Raw genomic sequence first — 26,437 nt, 5'->3', positions numbered from 1 at the left:
GAGAGATGAACAGAAGAGAGAAGGAGATATAAGATAGAGAATGCATACACATTAGAATGGCAGTGGAGAAGGATAGGAGAGAAACGTTGCCGATCCTCTGTCTTGTCAATGCCTTCTATAGACGGTAGTTGATACAGGTTTATTGATGTAATAATAAATGTTCATTCTCGGAGATTAAAAACTGGTTTATTTCTTTATTTATTCTAAATTTATCATCCATCGCATTTCATTTTCACAAGTTTATTGATGTAATATTAACGGGGCATTCTCGTTCAAAATAATCATTTTCATTTTATTAGGCAAGAACTTATATTTTTCAATAATGTCATAATAAATTTTTATAATAAGATGGAATATTTTGTTATTGTTAATTAATTATCAATTCTACATCGTTGATAGACTATTCTGCAACAGAGCAAAGCGAGAAAGAGATAGCGCTATCCGTTTTGTTGAATGATAGAGTAGGATAGCAATAGCATTGCTAATCAAACACTGCCATTATAACGTGGACCTCACTATATAGGAAGATGATAGACATGGAATAAATTGCCTTCATTAAGGGCGGAGTTGGGACTCTGGGTCCTCTCTGCTACCCGATATGAACGAGAGAGAAAAAGAGTGGTGCGAGAGAGAAAATGAAATGCGATGGATGATAAATCTAGAAGAAATAAAGAAATAACCCAGTTGTTAATCTCCGAGAATTGAACATTTATTGTTATATCAATAAACCTGTATCAGCTAAAGAAGGCATTGACAAGACAGAGGATCGGCAACGTTGTTCTCCTATCTTTCTCCACTGCAATTATAACGTGGACCTCACTATATCAGCCTGAAGCTTGTTGAACTTAATGATTGGAAATGTATCAAGTCATCTCATGAACTCTTCAGAGCTGATTATCATATCAGGTGAGACAACATAACCCTATCATATTTTATTGAAAACGAGCAGATGTTATTCGTCCTCTTCAATGGTCTGTCCATATAGAAACACAAATAGAATAGAATTATTTAGATAAATAGATTGAATTCAGTTTAATAGTTTCATGCTGATATTACAAATAAAAAGAAACTCTTTCAATGGGCTTCATTTCTCAATTGTTGAACAATGATCTTGCAACATAGCAGGACTAGAAAAGGATAACCTTATCTGCTTTGTTGAATGATAGACAAGGATAACAACACCAATGTTGATCAAATACAGCCATTATAACGTGGACCGCACTACAGTCAATGGATACATGTGAAGGCACAATCGAAAATGGTCTAATAGACTAGTATATTGTAAAGTGGATCACATTTCAGTTGAGTACACAGAGGGTATTGGGTGTTGGAGAAGCAAGGAAGGGTTTAAAGATAGCCAACTATCCTCGAAAAACCCCTGCCAGCTCCCGAAACCCTTCCACAATTGGGGTTCCAATAAGTGAAATTGGGCAGCCTATCGTGTGAACTACCTCAGGTGTTTCCCTCCTCACCTTCTTCTTATATTTCTTCCACAAACTTCTTCATTCTCTTCTTCACTTCCCTTCTTCATCTTCTTTTCCTCAATTTCTACTCATACAAATAAATATAGGGTGTCCTATGAAAAGTGTAACAGCTGAAGACCATAGAATCTACATGGAATTTGCAATAAAAAATGTATTGTAACATTTTCTTATATCGATTTTAGTTTTCAAGATTTATGAAGATTTTTCGATGTTTTCCAAAAAACGTCGATAACTGGGAAACTATCATTCAAAGTCTAATTCAAAGGATGTGGCTAGAGAGAGGAAAAATTTCCAATAAGATTCATTCAATTTCTTCCTTTGTTTGACGATCAAAGGTGAATTTCAAACAGTTCGGAGAGTCATAGAAAGTTCAAAAACGTCAGAGAAAAAAATTGTTTGAATCTTATAGTAAATTTCTTCTTCTTTCTAATCATATACTTAGAATTGGATTTTGACTGATAGTTTTTTAGTTATTGACGTTTTCAAAGAGTATTGAAAAATCTATATTTATCTTGAAAACTAAGGTCGATGTAAGAAAATTTTACTGAACATTTTGGTCATAGATAGTAATAAAAAATAGGCTACATCTAAGAAATCATAATAATTCGAAATCTGAAAACATAATTAGAAGAAATCGAATAAAATTGTTTCCTCCTCTGGAGACAACCAGGATATCTCAATTCTGGACTCCAGTTCCATTTTATGTGGACCACTCTGAATAAAACGCATAAAACTGAGACAATCGCAGATTTCCCGGCAGCCATAATGATAAACCTTAGAAAAACATGGCCGCCGCCGCCGAGGAAAATCTCACAGACAAATGAGAAAATCTTGGCAGCCAAGAAAACTGCCCAAGGAAAATCATTGTTGAGAGATTTTCCAAGGCGGAAGGAAAAGAAGTCCGAGCTAAACACTAAACAACGGATCCGTTCCAGTCTGGGTGTAATGGGCTGGATTTCATGGACTACTATAAATTGCGCTTTATTTTCTCCTCCTTCTTCCTTGTTATTCTCCTTCATTATTCACTTTTTCATCTCTTTTCCTCCACTCCCAATTCTTCTCCCTTCCAAAATCTATTCTGTAGAATCCACTCCTTAGAAAACGACCAATCTCTGCTGAAATTATCCTTTATCTCTCGTGCAAACTATAAATATTGTGTCCATTCTCCCTATATTTCCTGCCCTCATCTCTCGTTTCCTCAATATTATTCTTTTTTGTAACTCATTCTTCCATGAAAAACAACCAGAAAATTGTGTTTTTGTGTATTTCTAAGTAATGAACAGTTAATTTTGTTTTGTGTAGAGCCGATATCGTTACATTTTTTGGCGGCCTACATACTATAGTGAGGTCCACGTTATAATGGCAGTGGAGAAAGATAGGAGAACAACGTTTGCGATCCTCTGTCTTGTCATTGCCTTCTATAGACGGTAGCTGATAAAGGTTAATTGATGTTATATTAACTGTTAATTCTCGTTTAAAATAATCAATTATAATTTTCAATAATTTCAAAATGAATTTACATAATTGAGATAAAATATTTTGTTAATTAATTATCAATTCTAGATTGTTGAAAAACTACCTGGCAACAGAGCAAAGAGAGAAAGAGATAGCGCTATCTGATTTGTTGAATGATAGACAAGGATAGCAATTCTATTGCTAAACAAGCACTGCCATTATAACGTGGACCCCACAATAGTCTACAAATTGACAATTACATTCACAGATTAGTTATTAATCTGATTATTGAGATGAATAGATCTATAATATTGTGTTCTGTCAAGAGCTGTTATCGTTACAATTTTTTGTAAAATGTACATCATCCAGTTTCCTTCTAAATCATCATACCCTAAAAACCCTTGTGAAATTTCTGGAGGCTCAGAAGATCTAGCAATTGGAGACCTGTCTGAAAAACAGACAAGGGAAGAAAAAACCCCGGAAGAATAATTCCCCAAGGGTTTGACACCAGTAAGCCGATTGGTCTGCAACCCCTAGTGTTGAACCTTCTCTTAGGGTAAGTGTATCTACATTATTACATATACTCACCACTACACTCACACTAAACCCTCCTACTAAGTAGGTATATACATGTATAACCTTTCTTCTAAACATGCTTATATACTAAACGTACTCCTACGTTTATGATACTATGCTATACTAATACTATACCATACTATACTATACTATAAGGTACTATACTAAACTTAAGTTAGAATATATGTACAAGTATATTCTGCATAATATATAGTGGGGTTCACGTTATAAATGGCTGTGTTCGATTAGCAATAGTATTGCTATCCTTGTCTATCATTCAACAAAGCAGATAATGCTATCTGTTTCTCGCTTTGCTCTGTTGCCAGATCATCTTTTAACAATGTAGAATTAATAATTGATTAATGAATAATTAAAATCATTGGAAAATATAATTACTTGCTTAATAAAATATAATTGATTATTTCAAACTAGAATGAACCGTTAATATTACATAAAAAAACCTGTATCAGCTACCGTCTGTAGAAGGCATTGACAAGACAGAGGATCGGCAACGTTTTTCTCCTATCTTACTCCACTGCTTTTATAACTTGGACCTCACTATAGTTATACTGTGTAATATGTATAATATGTATACGTGTGTGTTCGTATATGTGAATAGACGTACTCACACACGCGTGGGTGCGCATGTGCGCAATAATTGACACGTGACCACTACAGCCTCTTTCCTGTAGACGACAAGCTGCGCTGCTGAATCTCTGATTATAATTGACGACAGTTAAATTAGACAACGCCTTCCAATGCTGCTAACGGCTTGTTAAAGTGTTAAAGTGTTACACTGCACTTGAAACGGATGGGAGAAGGATAGGAATAGGATAATAATTATAGATAAAAGAGATAGGTTAATAATTATAGATAGAAGAGATAGGATGATAATTATAGATAAAAGAGTTAGGATAAGAGAGGAGGAGTAATGAATGAGTAGAAGGGGGAAGAAAGAAGAAGAATGAGAAGAAGAAGGAGAAGAGGAAAAGTAAGAGGGGTAGAAGGAGGAAGAAAGAAGAAGAAGAAGAAGAAGAAGAAGAAGAAGAAGAAGAAGAAGAAGAAGAAGAAGAAGAAGAGGAATAATAAGAGGAAGAGAATAAAAAGATTTATTGATTTGTTGATTTGTAGTTTGTGCAAGGTCTAGAGAGAATAAGAAGAAGAAGACAAAGAAGAAGAAGACAAAGAAGAAGAAGATGAAGAAGGAAGAAGAGAGATGTAAGAAGTAGATCAGTGGAATTGGACGAGAGAGGAAGAGATAGTTGAGATGAGAATGGAGAGATCAGGACAGAATAATTTAATTCAGATAAATTAATGAAGAAGACTCTAGATTTGGATTCAGTCAAAATTATACATTAGTTCAGTTATCAACGATTATAACAAAAATGAATATTAATTAATGCTCGAGTTAAAATGATGATTGGCGTTTCATCCGTTTCATAATAATCAATTCATGAGTATTTTATTCTATTATCGAAATGAAGGCTCATCTATTCAAATCCGAATTCATTTTATTTCCAAAAAGTACATCTCACAATAATATTCCTCTGAAAATCACTCCTCTAAGTCCGTGTACTTGTTCTATACTATAATAAAGGAAAGAACTGGCTTATACACGTACGGGATAGGAAAATTATGATATGTTTGACACATCATCACGTCTCAACTACTGGACTGATTAACTTGAAATTTTGCAAATAGATTCTTAATCAACCGAGGATGGTAGGCCTATTTTCAATTCTTCAAGATTTAATTACGTCAAGCTTATAGTTTTTCAAGTTTTAAAATATACGCTCGCGAAGCACGGGTTTCCTGCTAGATTGCAATAAATTTCACGGTACTTATTAAAGTGTAGTTTTGTTTTGTTCTCTTCCGAACATTGTTTTGATTTTATGCTTGTGAAAATTGAATGAATAAATAGATGAATAAATAAATGAATATTGGAGCATCACTGTATAAAAAACATTAATGATGAACGTAGTTATGTGTAAGGGTTGTCACATATTATCGTTTCCACGCATGCGCATCACATCCAACCAACCCAAACCCAGGTTTAAACTAAGAGACAGCCTCCTATGCAAACGCAAAACAAAAGAACAACCCGCGGGTTTTAATCATAGTCGGACGCCATATTTGATTTCATCCCCACCACAACCACCCTTCAAGAAAAAACGAAAACCGCGTCGCGAAATTATAACAAGAAAACAGGCCGGCTTTTTATTCATTTTTTGAAGCCCCGTTTCAATTACACCCCACTATTTCGCCTGCTTTTTTCGAGGGGTTTCGTTTTTTTTTCTCTCACTCTCTCTAGTGCCATACTTATTCGCTGCCATATTGGTGGTGACAGAGAAAGAGAGAGTGAGTAAGAAATAGTAGAAGGAGGAGGAGACAGAAGAGGGAGAAGGAGTGAGAAGGAGGAAGTGGAGAGAGAAAAATTGGAAGAGCTAGAGAATATCTAGAGAAAGAACGATGAAGCGCAGAAAAAAGCATAGGAAAGAAGAGAAGGAGGTGAATGAGGAGGAAGTGAGAAAGAGGAGAAGAGGAGAAAGAGAGGACGAGGAGAAAGTGGGGAAAGAGGAGAAGGAGTAGAAGGAGTAGATGGAGTAGAAGGAGTGAGAAGGAAGAGAAGGAGAAGAAAGAGGAAAAGGAAAAGAAGGAGGAGGAGGAGGAGGAGGAGGAGAGGAGGAGGAGGAGGAGAAGGAGGAGAAGGTGGTGAAGAAGAAGGAGAGAGACGGATTGGAAGGTACGATATATATAGAGAGGACGGTAGAACGCTGAAAAAAAATTTGAGAAGGGGTGTGCAAGCGAAAAAAAAGAGAGAACGAATGTAAGGGAAAGAGAAAAAGGAAGAGAGAGGGGCGACGGAATATGTGATAATCGTAATAATCATAATCATGATCATTATATGCCTTTTTTTTATTTGGCCAACCCTCCCCAGCAAGCTTAGAAATATTTCTTCTTTTGTTCAATGCACTGTTATTACCATTGCTACCGTATTCCTATTTATTGTTCAACTGAAAGTCTCTCTTTTTTTGCAAACTTCTTCTTCTTCTTGTTTTTTTCTTTTTCTTCTTCTTGTTTTTTTTTCTTCTTCTTCATCATCTTCTTTTTGTTGCTGTTGTTGTTGTTGTTGTTCTTCTTCTTCTTCTTCTTCATCATCATCATCTTCTTCTTCTTCTTCTTTTTTCTTCTTCTTCTTCTATTTCTTCTTCTTCTTCTTCTTCTTCTTCTTCTTCTTCTTCTTCTTCTTCTTCTTCTTCCTCTTCTTCTTCTTCTTCTTCTTCTTCTTCTTCTTCTTCTCTTCTCTTCTCTTCTTCTTTCTTCTCTTCTTCTTCTTCTTCTTTCTTCTTCTTCTTCTTCTTCTTTCTTCTCTTCTTCTTCTTCTTCTTCTTCTACTACTTCAACGATTATTATGATTTCATGTTCTTCCTGAACTCTGCAATTTCTCATTCTATGTTTATATTAAATATATTCATCTCTTGTTTTTATTCATCCTCTCTTCATATTATTCTTTCTCATTTTTCCAAGTTCCTTGTTTTCATACTCCTCACCTTCTCCTCCACCTCCTTCCGCTTCAATAATTCTTTCTCTTTCCTCTTTTCCTGTTTCTTTTTCTCCTCCTCTCCATCTATATTCATCTCTTTCTCATTCAACTAAATAATGTAATAAACATGAGTACATCTTCCTACCAGAGTAGGAAGTCTATCATTCAATAGGCCTACAGAAATGATCTGTATCAAACTCTCCATCTTTTCCTCTCTCTCTCTCTCTCTATTCATATTTTCTCTCTCTCTCTCTCTCTCTCTACTTTACAATTCAGTATTGTATTGGAGGGTTAAGTGTAAGAGAGGGCCGACTGCGCCCTAACTTCGCCCTCCCAGGTATAAAATAAAGGAAGTCATTCTATTCTATTCTACTTTCAGCCTACTTCATTTTATTAATCAATAATTTGATCTATATAACTATTTTACTTTATCAATTTTCTGTTTTTTTTCTCTTAAATATTCATATTAATTAAAACTTTTACAATATTTCCATTATTGGATAAAGCATTAGTTTAATTAATGAAATTAACGTTTTGGTAGAGAGTTAGTGGGGAGGATATTTTCAATATTCTTTCCGAAGAATGGACATTGATGTGTCCAAAGCTCCGCAATTTATGTGGATGCATAACAATATAATTAGGTATCTATAGTTATTATATTATAAATTGCTTTTTTATATTTATATACAGTTCAGTAATTATTTTCTTAGTCTAGGTTATGTGAATTCATCTATGATGTTTCTGTATTGTAAGCTATTGTAAATAAGTGTATAAGCCAGTATATATTGTAATCTACATAAATAAAGTACTCAATCAATCAATCAATCAATCTCTTTTGGGTTATGTAGCTGAGAGGCCCTAGAGTCTTAACTCCGCCCTAATAAAGGCAATTATCCAATCCAATTCATTTTTCTCTCTCTCTCATTCTAGATGATCCTTTAACTCACACACATGTATGTTGTAGCATAACATGGATACGTTCTTAGTCTCTCTCAATGCCATACTTTCTCTCTATCCCACACACATTCTCTCTGTCTCACTTTTTCCCTCTCTTTCCTCACTCACTCTCTCTCATTCTCTATCTCTCACTCCCATTCTCCCACCCATCCCTTATTTCTTTTCAACTCTCTCTATCACACAATCTCTCTCAACCCCTCACTTCTCTGTCATTCACTATCTCTCCCTCTAACTCCCACTCACTCTCTCACTCACTCTGTCCCTCTATGTCATTCCCTCTCTCTTCTGGTTCCCCCTGCAACTGCACAGAACCGGCAGCCATGATGCATTTCATTCAATGCTGGATGTTTCCCCTATTTTTGTTCTTTTTGCATCATAATCCCCTCTTTTGCTTCTGATTACACATGCATATCTACCCCTGACTTCTTCACCACTCCTCTCACCCCACCCACATTTGCTTCTTCTTCTCCTTCTCCTCCTCATCTTTATCTTCTCCTACCTTTTGAACCTATTCCATTTTCTTATCTTCATCTTCTTCTTCTTCTCAATTTTATATTCGTCTGTTTCTCGATATGCTCCTCTTTTTCATGTTCTTCTTTTTCTTCTTCTTGTTTTTCCTATTCTTCTCCCTCTCTTTGGGCCGCTCCTTCTCCTCATTTCTATCTCCTTCTTCTCCCTGATCTGCTTCTCTTTCATTTTCATCATCTTTTCCTTCTTCTTGATCTCATCACCTTTCTCACTCTCATATCCCACTGACTTTCCTCTTTTTTAAAACTCATTGATTAGGCCTCTTTATTGTTGGCTTATTTTCCTCATTTCTATCTTCTTCTACTCCTCTTCTTCTTCTCATTTCTATCTTCTTCTACTCCTCTTCTTCTTCTCCTCATTCCTATCTTCTTCTACTCCTTAATCTGCTCCTCTTTCTCATTTATATCTTCTTCTTCTTCTTCTTCTTCTTCTTCTTGATCTGTTTCTTCTTCTCATTTCTATCCTCTCCTACTCCCCAATCAACTTCTCTTTTTCATTTCTATCTTCTTCTATTCCATAATTTCGATTTCACTCTGATGAAAAGATAAGGATAACGAGATAACAAGAGTTAAAGATTGAATCAAGCGGAGAACTAAATAAGGTACTAAATAAGGGAACAGAAGCAGCACATGAAGGAAACATGGATGGCTTTCGAGCTAAACAAAGCATTTAAAATAATTGATTCAAGATCAAAGAATCTGCTTATTTAGTAACAAGGTGGGTTGTGACGGTGCTATCCCACTCTACTCTACTTAAAGCTAGTACTCTACCATGAACGTTTTCATTGGGAGAGTTCACAAGATAGTTAGTACTTGCCCAGGGAACCCTGCTACTAAAGTAGTGGTGATGGAATTGATCTATTTCAAAATAATAGGTTTTATAGTAGACTAGCCGTCAGGCTCGCTTCGCTCGCCATATCCGTCTAGCCAGGGGATAGACGCTTTCTCGCTTCGCTCGCCTGCATTCTTATCATACTTTAGGACGATTCAGTCGGGGATCCAGACTGAACGTCTGGCTAAACGGATATGGCGAGCGAAGCGAGCCTGACGACTAGTAATATAATATTCCCAGGAATAGCTGTGATTGAAGTAGCAGTGCCCAATCAATTTTTCCGCGATAAATGCATTTCAATCTTCAACTTGGTGCCAACCTAACAAAGTCAACTCAACTCAATGCCAACCTGAAAATTATTAGTTTAGTTAGTTACCAGTTAACAACTGTTTCGAAGAGGTACTCTCTCTAGATATAGTTCTATATGACATTTTTCAATTATAATTAAGAGACTAAGAAGAATATACATGCTAAAAGACGATCTTTAAACCCTTAAAAACCACCCTTAGAGTTGAAATATTGCCCAGAGATTTCTTAGTGCGTCTCTAAAGGGTCAACTGATCATACCTACCAAATTTAAACGTTTTTGGTCCGGTGGATTTTTAGTTCTGCGAGTGAGTGAGTGAGTCAGTCAGTCAGTCAGTCAGTGAGTGAGTGTCACTTCGCTCTTATGTATATAGATATCACATTATAGATTGGAAGTTAGTAACAGGTGAAAAACAATGAAGAAACCTGCATTGACAGGAAAGAAAAACGAGCTTGAAAAATCAGAGTATCTTGAAAAATAAGTTTATAGTACATGTCAAAACAGAATAAGGCTTAGTAAGTTAAAAGGGAAATTTGTGATAAATTAAGTTGTTTGAAACAGTAAACAAAGACGGAAAATTAGTTGGTTTTTGAGTAAGACAGAGGAAGAAATAAGGGCTTGAAGCGCATGCGTGGGCGGCGTGGAAATTCGCTTATCGAGCGAAGAAGGAAGGTGGAAAGGAGGAGGAGGAGGAGTAGGAGGAGGAGGAGGAGAAGGAGGAGGAGGAGAAGACTTGATGTTTGGAGGGAAAATGCACGAATCCGGGACAACGCGACTGTATCCCGGGCTAATAGGCTCAAATGGGTCAATTCGCCAGGCTTAGTGCATAACAGGAGGGCTTACGGCTTATTCTCAGTCTACTCCTCCTCCCACTCTACCTCCTACAGCTCCTCCTCCTCCTTCTCCTTCTCCTCTCCTTCTTCTCACCTCTTCTCTCAACACTTCTCACTTTCCTTTCCCACTATTCAAAACAACACAATAATAGTTATTTATGCAACTAGTGCGCAAAGTGACAGTTTGCTGCACCGAAAGAAACGTTTACGCCCGAGCCGTAGGCGAGGGCGGAATGGTTTGTTGAGTGCAGCAGAGGAACTTGCGCACGTATTTCACATTAAGTTTTCCCTACAGTACCATTGAATATGAAAAAATGGGTAATTATGGGTAAAATTGCCTGAAATGCATCGAATGTTTTTCTGTGTAATTTTATTATTGATAAAAACCTTAATCCTAAAATCCTAAAGTCCTCGTTGTCGTTGGTTATAATATATAATGTAATAATTAGCGCGTTGTGCTTCGTTGTACCTCTGCTCACTATAGCAGCCACAGCAGTCACTGTTACCAACTTCATTTTGATTTTGCTGCACTGTTGCTCCATATAACCTACTAAGTATTTTGCGTTGCCATGTTGCAAATCTGGAGTGCAGAATAGTATATTTCGCACCTAGAGCAGAAAATGAGATTTTTCCAGCTCGAAATCGGTTTTCAAGTCCGAGGCCGTAGGCCGAGGACTAGAAAAGATTGAGAGCTGGAAAAACATTTTTGCCCGTGGTGCGAACGATATTTTTCGCCACACTACAGGTATTGCTGACAAAATAAATAAAGAATACAAAATAAAGAATACTCGTTAAGCTATCGTACCTATCTCTTGATTTTAGTGGTAGAAGATTTGCAGTCAGGATTTCAGATTCTTTTAAAATTTCACTTGGAATACCACAGTCATCTTCAAGCATTTTTGAAAATTCGGAATGCACTAATCAACAATAAATAATTGAATAAAACTGGTTGCGAAGCGAATTAGTTTGATTCGAAACTGGAACTAAAATCATGGCGACTTCAGCTTATTATGAAAGTGGACACTCGTCCGATCTAGCGGATGACTTATTAATAATAATTAGCGCGTTGTTTCCAGCCATAAGCGGCTGGAAAGAGACAACTTTCTGGCCTAGACCGGAAAAGAAACCCTTTTCTGACGTCGTCTGCAAACAAGGTCTTTCAGATCTACGTAGGGACTGGAAAACAGCTGCTTTCTGTGCAGTGTGGCGAAAAAGATTTTTCCCGCACTAGAGCGGAAAAGTGATTCTTTGCGTTCTGTAATCAGTGCAGCAATGGCCACTTTTCAACGTAACTGTAGGAAAAATTATTATTGTATCTCAAAGTTCTACTTCTCCTCCTTCTCCTTCAACATGTCTTCCCCCTCCACAACTTCTTGCGTCTTCTCCCACTCCTAAAATGTTCAGTACGTGAATGTGTTCTTTGAACCTTTTTTTCAATGATCTACAACTTTGACCAATGTAAAATTCATCACATTCTGTGCATTTCATATAATTACAAATATTTTCATTCAAATTTTTTTTCTAATTGAAAAAAATCCAGTTTGTACACTCCTAAAAGATTGTGCTATAGTAAGGTTCACGTTATAATAGAAGTGAAGAAAGATACGAGAACAACGTTGCCGATCCTCTGTCTTGTCAATGCCTGCTACAGACGATAACTGATACAGGTTTATTGGTAGTATTAACTGTTCATTCCAGTTTAAAATAATCAATTATATTTCATTAAGCAAGAAACTATATTTCTCAATAATTTGACAATGAATTTCAATATCATTGCTAATCAAACACTGCCATTAGAACGTGGACCTCACTATACCTCAATCAATCATATCTTGGGATGAACTCAAAGCTTAAAATCATGGAGTTTTCATCATTTATACACTGTAATGTATTCATACATTGTATAATGAACCGCTAGATCATTCCAGGATCAAGTTAAACCTGGGTTAAACTCCGATTGAGGCCTGAGCGTATTCGCCCTCCCAACCATCCCGAAAATGCACTCTATAAGATAGGTGCGTTGTCCATTGTGTGGTACGAATAGGTATTCAAATATACTTGTCCAGCAGCATTTCTCCAGGGTTTGCATGTCCAATCGCTTGCTGGAGAATTCCATGATCAGAATCGGAACCCTATCACATTCCTTCACGAATCTCCAGACCTTGCTCAACTGGCAGAATTGTGTTAACCAGCCCACTTAGGCATTCTTATCAGCGTTGATCGACAAATAGGCTGCTTCTGAGGGGATTTTATAGGGAATTGGTACTGGAAATGATTGAAAATAACTGTGTTTTGTGTTTTTCACTAGAGTGAGGTCCATGTTATGTGGAGAAAGATAGGAGAATAGTGTTGCCACTGCCACTTGATGATAGCTGATATCAGAATATTTTATGTAATATCAACTGTTTATCCTTGTCTAGAATAATCAATAAATTCCATCGGTCAAAAAATATTTTCTCAATGATTCAATAGCAAATTTTTCATAATTGAGATTGGATATTTTGCTCATTGATTTATATTTCTACTTTGTTGAGAGAGGATCTGGCAACGTTTAGGAGCTGGAGAAAGATAGCGTTATCCCCTTTGTTGACTGATAGACAAGGATTGAAACACCAATATTAATCAAATACTGGCATTATAACGTAGACCACACTGCAGTCCTTTAGCTCTTGAAAATCAACTTTTCCTGTGTATTCTACTAGCCTCTTTGCTCTCCAATTTCCAAAGTGGTGAAACTGTACTTTGGAAATTGATATTTGTATCTAAAGAAACGTCAAGGAAATATCAATACCCTAATAAATGTGTTGTACATTATTGCAAGATATGCCATTATATTGTCTCTTTTCTATTTAGGGCCAATTGTAATATAAATAGAAATGGAAATACAAATCTCAGTACCGGTTTTTGAATTATTTTATCACAACATGTTTCATTTCATGATGAATGTTGAAATATGTTGTGATAAAATAATTCAAAAAAAGGTACTGTCTTGTATATCTATTAATATTCTTTCAAGATATGTGATTATAAGCTTCCCATCAAAGCTTAAGCAAGAAATTTAATAAAGTGAATTATGTATCCTCAATTATATTACTTAAACCATAGGGAGGCAATGCTCAATATTGTTCTCCCATGCTTAAACGCATTATGAACAATTTCATATTCACAAGTATTCTAGACTTCTTAATACTCTTCTCGATCAATCTATATGAGATATTTATCTTAATGAAAATAAAAATCTTAGTACCTTTTTTTGAACAGAAAAGAGAGATATTCAACGTACTAAAATCATGTCACATTCTTTTTTAAAAGATTCTCGTCGAATTGTATCGGTTCAAATGCTAACTGAGGAGTCTAACACGTCACTGTCAACCAATCACGAGCGAGTACACTTTTGGTGCCTGGTACTAGTTCACGCCCACAGCGCTCTCTTATTGGCTGATGCTTCTACGTCACTATTCAGACTCCGTTATGTCTGATTGACCGATAACAAGATGGTATTGGATTCGGCAGGTCAATTGGTAACTAGAATTTATCCAAGTAGATTTGTTTCAAGTGGGATTGATTTGTCTATACGCTCTTATTGGCAGATGTTACTCACCATGGTACATCTTTTATTCTCCTTGATGGCATGACCAGATTCTATATCATAAAACTATCAAGAAGCTTTATAGAGATGAACAAGTAATAAGAAACTCGAAAACTCCTATCTTATAGGATGGAGTGATGGTTTTTTCCAAGTTTACTTGCCTATTTTCTGTCTGTAAGGAGGTCTTTTTTGTTAGAGAGCATCCGACATATTTTAAAGACTCCAATTTCATAGTGAAGTCCCTTCAGAGGAATGAAAAAAATTATAAATTCTAAATTCTAAATTCATAGTATTCCTAAACTAGAAAACAGTGATTTCATAGATATGAATTCTGTTATTTTTAGCTACTTGCCTGTATCCTATCCCCAGGAAGGTCTGTTTTGAGAGAGAGCACTCGACATACTTTGAAGACTCCAATTCCTTAGTGAACTCCCTTCATAAGAATGACAAAAGTTCTAAATTCATAGTATTCCATACCTTGAAAACAGTATAATTTCATAGATTCAAATTCTGTTATTTTAATGGTACTCGCCCATATCCTGTCCTTAGACAGTTCTGTTTTGAGAGAGAGAATTCGAAATATTTTGAAGACTCCAATTTCATAGTAAACTCCCTCCATAACAATATTTAAAAACTTTTCAAATTTCATGGTATAACACAATTTGACAACTGTTATCTTATAGATTCACAATGTTTGACTTATTTTGAAGGTCCTCGCCTGTATCCCATCTTCAGGAAGGTTGTCTTGATAGAGAGCATTCGACATATTTTGAAGACCCCAATTCCTTAGTGAACTCCCTTCATAAGAATGAAAAAATTTCCGATTTCATAGTATAACCTGATTTGACAACTGTTATCTTGTAGATTGACAATTTTTTACTTATTTTGAAGGTACTTGTCTATATCCTGTCCCCAGACAGTTCTGTCTTGATAGAGAGCATTCGACATATTTTGAAGACCCCAATTTCTTAGTGAACTCCCTTCATAGCAATGAAAAAAATTCCAATTTCTTAGTATTCCATACCTTGAATACAGTATTTAAATTCTGTTATTTTGAGGTACTTGCCTGTATCCTGTCCTCAGGAAGGTCTGTTTTGAGAGAGAGCATCTCTCTGGCGTAGACATCCGGGTAGTGCGCCTCTTTGAACGCCTTCTCCAGTTCCTCCAGCTGATAGCTGGTGAAAATCGTCCTACAACAGAGCAGAACAAAAAATACAAACACACAAACTTCTCCTGGACAGGTGCGATCACATACATCTATCATAAAATATATTTATTTTTATTTTATTTTTTTTTTTTTTTTTTTTGATAAAATATATAATATTATATTAAATTGTATAATAAATACAATTTATATTGATGATAAAGATAATATGTTCCGGGAAACATTGAGGTCTGAGAACTGCTATCAACGAGTCCATTTCGAGTTATTAACGGGTAATAATATTGGTGATGAAAAAATTCAGGAATCATTGTGGTCTAGGAACTGATATCAACAAGTCTATTTCGAGTTATCAAAGAGTAATAATTAGTGATAGAAAGAATTACTCAGGAATCATTCAGGTCTAAGAACTGAAACCAACAATGATACTCGAGTCATAAAGTGTGCCATAGCTGGTGAAAATTATTTTACAACAAAACAGAACAATGGAGAAATGATGGCATAAAATATCTCATGGTATTATGGGTGTTTATGTTGCAAATTTCAGTGTGAACTCAAGCCGATAGTCCTGTTAGTTTGTTTTATGTGACGCTGGTAGTCTCTCATACTGTGCCGTTCTTACACTCTCACCCCAACAAAACACTCATGATAGATAGTGGTTGACAGTAATCGGCTTGGTTTAACCATAGAGAAACATTAGTGTAAGTAGATATCCCATGGTATAGGACGTCTATGTCGCAACTTTTACTGTTATCTCAAGCCGATTACTGTCGATTATTGTCGATTTTTACTGTTTTGACCGGATAAGAGTGTAGAATGGCACAATATGAGAGACTACCAGCGTCATAAAGCTTCACAGGAAAGAACTACGCGGACTATCAGCTTGAGATAACAGTAAAAGTTGCGACATAAACGCCCTATACCATGGGATATCTACTTATGCTATTGTTTCTATGGTTTAACAAGAAATCAGCTTGTAATTCGGAACATAAATTAACCATACCATGGGATATCTTTTCTTTATGCTCACCATATTCAAATCCTGATTGATGGGCCTGGTAGCACAGAAGCCGGTAAAATTTTAAAATAACGTCATTAATTTAATTATGAAAAGACGGCTTCTCTGATTGGTTCTCGTGGAATTAATCACGATCAACCCCACAGAGACACACTTACTTTATGCTAACACAGTAGACACACTGGGGTGTTGAACACCCCAATTTAATTTTGCAAGTTTCTTTGAAAAATATAGAGAAAAAAGGTACTTAGCCCATACTTCACCATTTCTTAATAATTTTTGTTCCAAGTGCATACAGAAATCGAAAGTAAAGCACTGCTTATCAATATTTATACTAATTTTAGAAGTACGTATGTTCCGCCTGAGTGTTGGAGCTCCTAATCCGGTTTGAACGAATGGCTTGATCATTACCAATGACAACTTCATCAAAAACTCACGTCTCTTCATTTTATTGTTTTGAACCTCAAGTTGTAGAGAATCATAGCATTTATCCCAATCTGATCCATCATCCCATACCACATTTGTAGTGGTCAATACGAGTACATCTTTGTAAAAAAGTATTTGATAAAAGTCCTACGTAAAAGACACTCTGGGGTGTTAGACACCCCAAACGAAGAACAAGATGAGCTGGTGACCTTGTAGAATGCCATTACTGACTGGAAGTGGTAGAGAGCAGTTGACAATGCTTCAAACCTAATTTAGACTGGGCAAAAATTCTCATCTGTTTGATATTGTCAACTGCAGAACAGAAAAAAATCCCCGGGGTGTGAAACACCCCAGTGTATCTCTTAAGGGTTGAAATTGAAACGGCTTTTGTGCAACCGACACATAGTTTCAATCAAGAAGACAAGGGTAGCTGAACTATCGAAATCACTGCAATGAAGCTTGGATTAATACCAGTACATATGAATGATATGTGTTTCTATAACTGAAAAAGCCCAGATTTTTATGAATTGTTCAGGATTTAGATGCTGTTTGGATGAATATTTGTTTGTGATTTGAAACGTGAATGGAAATTATGAATATTGCCTCTTCAATTCAAATATTTTATAATCTTCAGGTGTTCTTCACTATCTCACAAACTCTCTTTGTCTCCAAAATTTTCATTGTATCACAAAGACGATTATAATTCCATGAAATTGACGGTATTCCGTTTCATTGAAGTTCACGATATTCTGAAACCGGAGAGTATGAATTACCTGTGTCTGCGTTTCTTCTTTTTCTTGCCGCTGCCGAACGATCCTATCGAGTCGGCTCCAAAGTCTTTGGCACTGTCCTGGTGTAGATGACCCAGACCTGTAATCAAACAACATTCATGAATTTATTTATACAAATTCAAATATTCTAGCAAAAGGATAGCTATAAGAACAATATGATCATGGAAACCTCAAGAATTCTTAAAAACATTCTGTGAGACAAGAAACAAGAAGAATAAGTGAGTCAAGAAACAAGAAGAAGGAGGAGGAGAAGAAGAAGAAGAAGAAGAAGAAGAAGAAGAAGAAGAAGAAGAAACAGGAGAAGAAGAAGAAGAAGAAGAAGAAGAGATTAGATTAGATTGTATTAGATTAGATTTATTCATTTATGTATGTTACAATAGAGAAAGAGAACGGTGGAGTGAGTGCTTCCGTATAAGACGATGTTGTATCGATGTATGTAGAGATAAATTCCATGAAGAAGAGAGAAAGCAGTAGAAGAAGCAAAGCGAAGAAGAATGGGCGACGAAGGACAGGAGATGAGAGAATTATTAGTGGGTGCTTCCTTCTGCTTGGATTGGCGCGACATTGTGGCACCATTTTGTACCCTCTCATTCTAACCCCTGGATCACTCTCGACCCCCTGAATATAGTCCCTTTTCCCTCAAAATATCCCCCTGAATACACTCCTTCCCAACACTCAAAAAGAGAGACAGAGGTACCCTTGAATCATTCCTTCTTTCTGCAGAATGAGTCCCTTTTCTCTCAAAATATCCCCATGGATACACTGTCTCATATCCCTCAGAAAGAGAGACAAAGGTACCCTAAACTTATTCTCTCTTTTTGTAAAATAAGTCCCATTTCTCTCAATATATCCCCCTGAATACACTGTTTTATATCCCTCAAAAATAGAGACAGAGGTACCCTGAAATCATCCTCTATTTCCGCAAAATATGTCCCTTCTCCCTCAAAACATCCCCCTGGATACACTTCTCCCCATCACTCGAAGATAGAGACAGAGGCACCCTGAAATCATTCCCTCTTTTCACAAAAATAAGTCCTTTTTCCCTCGAAATATTCCCCCGAAGAAACCTCTCCCGATCCCTAAGAAATAGAGACAGAGGTACTCAAAAATCATTCCCTCTTTCTGCAAAATAAGTCCCTTTCCTCTCAAAATATCCCCATGGATACACCATCTCATATCCCTCAAAAAAAGAAAAAGAGGTCCCCGCAAATCATTTCCTCTCCCCAAAAATAAGATCATGAATCTACTTCCCCTTATTCACATCTACCAGGCCTATTAATCTTTCAAGATTTTTTCTCCGGTTTTGCAGTGGACCCTTCACGAAGTTTCCTAGGGAAAAGCCAATGTTTTGAATGAATAGTGGAATTGCTTCATTTTTTATTTAATAGAACTATGTTCATGTTTAGAGAAGACTAAAGACTTTTAAATATGTTGTAAACTTGAAGTTTCGCATATTGATTGTTAATAATCATCAAGGATGGTTTTAAACCTATTCTAAATTCTCCAGGTTTTTCAGTAGTATAAATTTTTACTTTTGTCAAGTTTTTGATTGGACCCTTGCGGAGCACAGGTGACCTGCTAGTTATTATTAAATATCTACTTATCTTTTCCTCTCTCATCCTGCTTTTTTCTCTCCTAAAATATTCTTAAATATTTGCTAAACTTTTTCTTCTTCTATCTCATTTTTCTCCTTCAACTCTTTCATTCTTTTCTTATAATATTTATTATTCATTCATCTATTCTTTTCTAATCATAATATTTATTAGAAAATATAATATTACTATTAGATAATATACCTGATGTTTCAGGTAATGCACTATCGTTTTCCAGTTTGATGGAAACAGAGAAAATTCTAAACGAATTAAAAATTCAGGATCTTTTCCCACGTGAATCCACTCTGCCATAATTTATATTCTCTAAGAGAAAGCTTGAATTATTTTGCATGAATTTTGCTTCATCACAAAAAAATCTATCCATCCACGTGAACACTCGAGAAAAATCTACACATCAGAGAAATTTTTTGCATAATCATCAGTTTTCGATAGATTTTTCATGAGTTTGAATATTGCCTTCTCCTGTCTTCTTCTTCTTCTTCTTTTCCTTCTTGTTCTTTTTTCTTCTTCTTCCTCTTCTTCTTCTTCCTCTATTTCTTCTTCACCACTTTCCCCTCCTGTTTACTTCTTCTTGTCCTATTTCCTTCTGTCTCCTCAATTTTCTTCTTCTTTTTCTTCTTCTTCCTCTATTTCTTCTTCACCACTTTCCCCTCCTGTATACTTCTCCTTGTCCTATCTCCTTCTGGCTCCTCCTTTTTCTTCTTCTTTTTCTTCTTCTTCTTCTTCTTCTTCTTCGTGATTCTTCTTGGCCGGCTTTGTCTACTTTCTCCCAGCTTTCCTTCAGTAATTTCAATAGATGGGTTTGATGATTATGTATGTACATGGTTTTCAACCTCCAATCAACACTTCATGATAATATATTCTCCAATACTCTATAACATGTATTTCAACCTTCAATGATTATGTATATGGCTTTCAACTTCCACTCACCTCCCTATGATAATAACATGCTTCAAGACTTTCCAATACACACATCTTAATGCACAGAATTAAAAATGCTATAACCTCAAACTCTCTACGATAATAATATTCTACAAGACTCCTCCACGTGGATAGATGTACACACATCTTTATGCAGAGAATTAAAAATTCTGAAAACTCAATCACCCAAGCGATAATCATTCCTCATATCCAACAGAATCACTAATAGACTCCACATAATGAAACTAGAATGATTTCACACTTCAATCTACATGCGCAATTTTCCCCCGTTAATTTATTGTAATGCATGCATTTTTTCGATGAGGTCTCGAATTTTCATAATGACTCAACCCCAGTAATAAGAAAACACTGCTATTATAATCATTTTCGATGCAGTAAATTTTTTTCAAGTGTGATTCACCCCAAATTGTCAGCAAATTTGAGTAGGAAGTATCAATGATATCCATTAGGGATGCTGACAGAATAATGTGAATCTAAATATAGTGAGGTCCACGTTATAATGGCAGTGTTTGATTAGCAATGGTATTGCTATCCTTGTCTATCATTCAACAAAGCGGATAGCGCTATCTCTTTCTCGCTTTGCTCTGTTGCCAGATGGTCTTTAAACAATGTAGATTTAATAATTAGTTAACAAAATAATCCATCTAAATTATAAAAATTCATTATGGAATTAAATGTCTTGCTTAATAGAATAAAATTGATTATTTCAAACGAGAATGAACGGTCAATATCACATTAATAAACCTGTATCAGCTACCGTCTATAGAAGGCATTGACAAGACAGAGGATCGGCAACGTTTTTCTCCTATCTTTCTCCACTGCCATTATAACGTCGACCTGATTATACCTGCATGTCGTTTCCAATGCTGACTTTATTAGTTGGCTATTCTGCTTTGTTATTTTGGTAGCACTGTTAGTTTGATAGCATTGACGGTCGCTGTCAATAGAAGGCATTGACAAGACAGAGGATCAGCAACGTTTTTCTCCTATCTTCCTTCACTGCCATTATAACGTGGACCTCACTATATACGAGAGCGTATGTAATGATGCATGGTGATTATGCAAATTATTTTTGAGTCGTTAATGACTGAGCCCCTATGCAGTTTTCATTAATAGGTTTCGTTATTTTTGGTCGTTATACCTGGGTTGGGGGTCCCAAACCTGATTAGAAACGTTTTGAAAAATGATTTCGGTACATACAATTATTTTTGTGGAACGTGTAAGAACTCAAGATGAGAGACGTTTCAGTTGAATAAATTATTCATTATCTTGCAATATCATTTCCATGCAAGGCGTGCATCAAGATTTAGGAATTGTTGTCGAAAATTTCTGGTTCAAGTGATTGAAAAGGGATATACAAACTCTATTCTTGATTTCTTTCAAGAATTTTATTTGAATTTCAAAGATTTTTTGGGCTGAAGTGAGGTCCACGTTATAATGGCAGTATTTGATTAACATTGGTACTGCTATCCTTGTCTATCAAACGAAATAGCAGATAGCGCTATCTTTTTCTAGCTTCACTACGTTGTCATATACCTTTCTAACTATGTACAAACATAATTTATTAACAAAATATCCAATTTTGAATGAAAATTCATAATTAAATCATTGGAAAATACTCTTCCTTGACGAATAAAATATAATTGAAACATTTCAAACAAGAAAGAACAGTTAATATTACATCAGATATACCGGTTTCAGCAATCCTCTATAGAAGGCAGTGGCAAGGCAGAGAATCGGCAACGCTGTTCCCCTATCTTTCTCCAACGCTTCTATAACGTGGAACGCACTACATATATAGATATAATATATCGTCTCTTCCAAGATCTTCCCATGAATGTATAAGCCAAAAATATAATATTTATATTTTGTTTTTACCAAATAATGAGATGAATTCATTATTCTTTTGTGAGAGGCTATCAATCTATAAGCAATCATAACACCAAGTTTTCCATAATTGACTGAGCGAAGTGAGGTCTAAGATGCAAGTCGACGGTTTTGCATTTCTCTTTAAGTTCAAATGTTGCGCATTTACGGCGAAACGCAGCAATAGATTTTCATGAAATTTGACAAGTATGTTCCTTTTTGAATTGCGCGTCGACGTATATACAAGGTTTTTGGAAATTTTGAAATTCAAGGATAATTATTATGAAAAAAGGAGCCTCCTTCATACGCCAATATTAGAGTAAAAATCAGACTATAGAATTATTCATCATAAATCAGCTGTTGAGTGGATTATAAATTGCATGCCATGACGCATGCAATTCAATATCTCAATGTAACTTGGTGAAAAATCAGCTGCTGTGTGTACTATTAATTGTATGCCTCATTGAATGTAATTTTTATGCACTATTGATTGCATACAATAACGCATCCAATTAATAACTAAGATAACATAGTAGGGCTATTGTCTCTCGACCTTTCTCTGCCTAGAGCTCGGGCTGTCCTGTTGCCAGTATGTCTTGAAGGAGATTAGCTTTTGATGTTAGCATTTTTGAACACAACCCCAATAGCCATTAGCCGTTTTCACACCGATATCTCGCCGACACGACATACAAACAGGATTTACTCTGATGGACAGTATAAGAGGAGGCTGTGGTTTATAATTGTGCGAGGTCTACTGTTCACAGAACTACCAGTGAATAATGTTTATCTCACAGAAATATACTTTTTGTCAATCTATGGTGATAAATATTTTTCTTTCTCACCAGAATACAAAGTTTTCCAGAACAAAAATCGAGTGTATTCAACCCAAATTTTCTTTCCGCCACCTCTTTGAAAATTCGTACGAGGTTGGCAAGCCTGGAAAACCTTCGTAAAACCGCCATAAAAAAGTAAAAAGTCCACCTGAGTGCTTATTACACTTTTACAGGCGTACCAACTCTGCTGGCGTGAAAACTTTTATTAGGCCCGGAATACTAAAGTAGGTTGAAACCTGCTCTACACGTACAGAATACGTAAAAAGGCCGGCTCCACACTCTACGCTCCCACTGACAGTGTGTATGGAGCTATTTTATATTTATAAGCAGTGGATTCTTTATGATCTTTCAGAAGAAGTCAAGTGAAAGTAGACTTGAGATATCTCCAGTTAGCAGAGGACATTGAAAAAGTACGTGCTGAATTGAAAAGAAGAACTTGTTAAATTTATTAGATGTATGTGAATTTTGTGGGCATAAAGTGTGGGAGTTTGTTACTTTTGGCTTGGTTGATGGATCTATCTGTTCCATTCCTTGGAAAATATGTCCCTTATGTGAAAAGATCCTAGTTTTGTAATCAATTTTATATCACCATCTCAAACAGGTTCAGTACCTCGAGATACAAATACTCAATTGGCATTGCATTTTATTTTGTAATAGTATTTTCTCATGTTGTAAAATTTGTATTGCTTTGATTATGTATTTCTAAGATGTTCTAATTTCATATTTCTGCCAATAAAACATTTTCAATTTTCAATTTTCATCATGTTTCTGAGAGGTGATATGGAAGATTTTTATAATAATATTCGTATGTAACATACCGAATAGGAGATAGAACTATTCATTACTCGATTCTAATATTTTGATTTCTAATGGATTTTTATAAACTACAACCTTGATGTATCTATAGTGAGGTCCACGTTATAATGGCAGTGTTCGATTAGCAATGTATTAGTATTGCTATACTTGTCTATCATTCAACAATGCTAATAGCGCTATCTCTTTCTCGCGTTGTTCTTTTGCCAGATCGTCATTAACAATGTAGAACCTGTTATATTAAGCGAGAATTTCTGTATATTTATATATATTCATTTGGTTAGGTGGTTATATGGTTATATGGGTAATATTTATGTTTCAAACGGATCTCGAAAACGGCTCTTACGATTTTACGAAATTTGGAACAAAGTAGGTTTATGATATGAGATTCGATTGCACTAGGTCTAAACCCTTGGGTAACTCGCTGAAGGGCATTAAAAGGATAAATACGTCCTTGGAAAACAGCTGGAAATTTTGTCGTCTGTCGATACCGTAATGGAAGAGAGTGAACGAGTGCATGTGTGTGGGATCATCCAGCTGATCTCACGAGAAGAAAAATTCAGCAAGAGAAAATTATTTTCGTTCATTTCTCTTTTTTATAGAAAACATGTTTACTTCAGAAAGTCCAAAATAGTAACTAGATGCTGTTAGTGATACTTAGTGTATTAACAAATATTGTAGCAAACATAGTATATCATTCTAAATCGAATTCATAGTATATCTATTTGTAATTGATGATGTGTTCGTTTTTTGAAGTGTAAATAAATTGTTATTTTCATGAGTGATAGTAGCTTAACCTAGATTTTGATCTGGACTGTAGTATAAATTCGAAAAGGGACAGTTTTGGGCATAAGCTAGTTATGCCTCCTCATATAACTGTAAAAATGATTCTACGACTGAGAAAATGGATAAATAAATGAAAACTATAAATTCAATCTTACAAATTTTCTATGCTTTTACACTCCAGAGCAAAGCTTGGTCCCCCGATATTTAAATTGAACAAAATATTTCATTCAAATTATGAAAAAATTATTGAAAATATATTGTTTTGCTTAATAAAATTCAACTGATTATTTCAAACGAGAATGAACGGTTAATATTACATCAATAAACCTGTATCAGCTACCGTCCATAGAAGGCATTGACAAGACAGAGGATCGGCAACGTTGTTCTCCTATCTTTCTCCACTGCCATTATAACGTGGACCTCACCATGGTAGCATATACTGGACCCCTTCTCTAATCTTTTCCTATTGTTAGACACAGTAATTGATTGTTGGGGCTCTGGGGACACAAGAATTGAGCTTAACTCAAGTACTTGCCAATTTAATTATCCTGTTAAGCTACATGCTTCACTGGGTGTCAGGTCAGCTGTTACTGGTGCAGGGAGATTCACTCTAAACAGTCAGTATCCCTCATAAATACCATTAATGCTCCCATTAATGCTTCCAATAGCATTAATGCATTAATTCTTCAATTGATTAAAATACCCAAGGATCTCCGGTTGTTCGATTTCCTATAGAATTTACCAGAGTGGACCGAAAATTAAGTGCCAAAGCAATGATGTGTGATTTCTCAACATATTAATATTTGAACAAAATTAACATCCTCGGGAGAAAGGCTTCTCGTGAAATTAATCACGATTGAAATTTAACCGGCTTTTGTGCAACCGACACTAATGCATCTTTACTTCCATACTTCTTGATATGTTAAAACGGACATAGTAACGTTCTTATCATAAAAGATGAAAAACCTTCCTCATCTAGATTTTGTCAAAAACAGCTCCAACGATTTTGATTCATACCTAGAATAGTAATTTATAAGTTCTATCAACTGTCGCAAGTCCCATATCTGTAAAAGTTTCAGGAGCTCCACCCCATCTATGCAAAGTTTGATTTTAGATTTCTAATTATTAGCTTTAGGAACAATTTGAATGGACATGATTGGGTATGAAAATCTCTACAATTGATGACCAGCAACATTTTCACCTAAAATCAAAAATAAGTTCGGATTCGAGAAATGTGATTATTCAAATGCAAACTTGATGAGAGAGAACTGTTGACTGTATGGAATCATTCGCTGGAGGAGACAGCAGAAAATTGATCTCGTCAGCTGATCAATTTTATATTATACTATTATATTAGCAAGCAATTTCTGTATGTCTGTTTATATTTTTATCTGGTTATTATGTTCAACGAATCTCGAAAACGGCTCTAACGATTTTCACGAATTTGGGAACATAGTATGTTTATGATATAAAAATTCGATTTTTATATTAAATCTGGTTTTTTTTAACTGGTTATTTATGTTCAACGAATCTCGAACACGGCTCTAACGATTTTCACGAAATTTGGAACATAGTATGTTTATGATAGAAAAATCGATTGCACTATGTCCTTATCCCTGGAAAACTTGCTGAAAGACATAAAAAACATAAAATAAATCCTTGGAAGAACAGATGATAATTTCGTCGCCTGTCGATAACAGAAGATGCGTGTGCCTGTGTGGGAGATCAGCTGTGTAATCATTCAATCTCCACCGTATCTCGCAAAATATTACTAGAATTGTTATCAATATAATCTGAATTGTTGACATACATGGTTTATCACTCTAATTAGAGTATATAACAATATTCAAGTTAATCATTATTTTACAGTTTTAAGTCATTAGTGAGTGTTATTTTGTTATTAAATTTGGGTTGTAAAAATCTCAATTATAACTTTTCTTTTTTTAAATATTTTGACTGAAAATTGGACCTGAATTCAAGTGTATGAAACCTAACCTACTTTTTGGACCATTTATAGGGATAAATCAAAATTCGGGAAGAAACACTTTGGACTGTGCCTGTTTGTCCTTTCCCATAATTTTTA

The 26,437-nt window shown here is 35.5% G+C and overlaps 1 protein-coding gene across 1 annotated transcript in view; it reads right to left on the bottom strand.

The window, feature by feature from the left end:
* LOC111058627 (visual system homeobox 1-like) overlaps nt 1–26,437 on the bottom strand; it is a 164,615-nt gene that overhangs the window by 61,482 nt on the left and 76,696 nt on the right. The window contains exons 2-3 of the mRNA XM_039437322.1: nt 17,484–17,580; nt 15,171–15,294 (exon numbers count right to left, since the gene is read on the bottom strand). Of these exons, the coding sequence (XP_039293256.1) occupies nt 15,171–15,294; nt 17,484–17,580 (221 nt within the window). The remainder of the gene's footprint in view (nt 1–15,170; nt 15,295–17,483; nt 17,581–26,437) is intronic.

Source organism: Nilaparvata lugens, chromosome 11, assembly GCF_014356525.2.
Source record: "Nilaparvata lugens isolate BPH chromosome 11, ASM1435652v1, whole genome shotgun sequence".
Classification (NCBI taxonomy): domain Eukaryota; kingdom Metazoa; phylum Arthropoda; class Insecta; order Hemiptera; family Delphacidae; genus Nilaparvata; species Nilaparvata lugens.
Note: the sequence above shows the minus strand (reverse complement) of the source record. Positions and strands in the feature narration are given on the sequence as shown.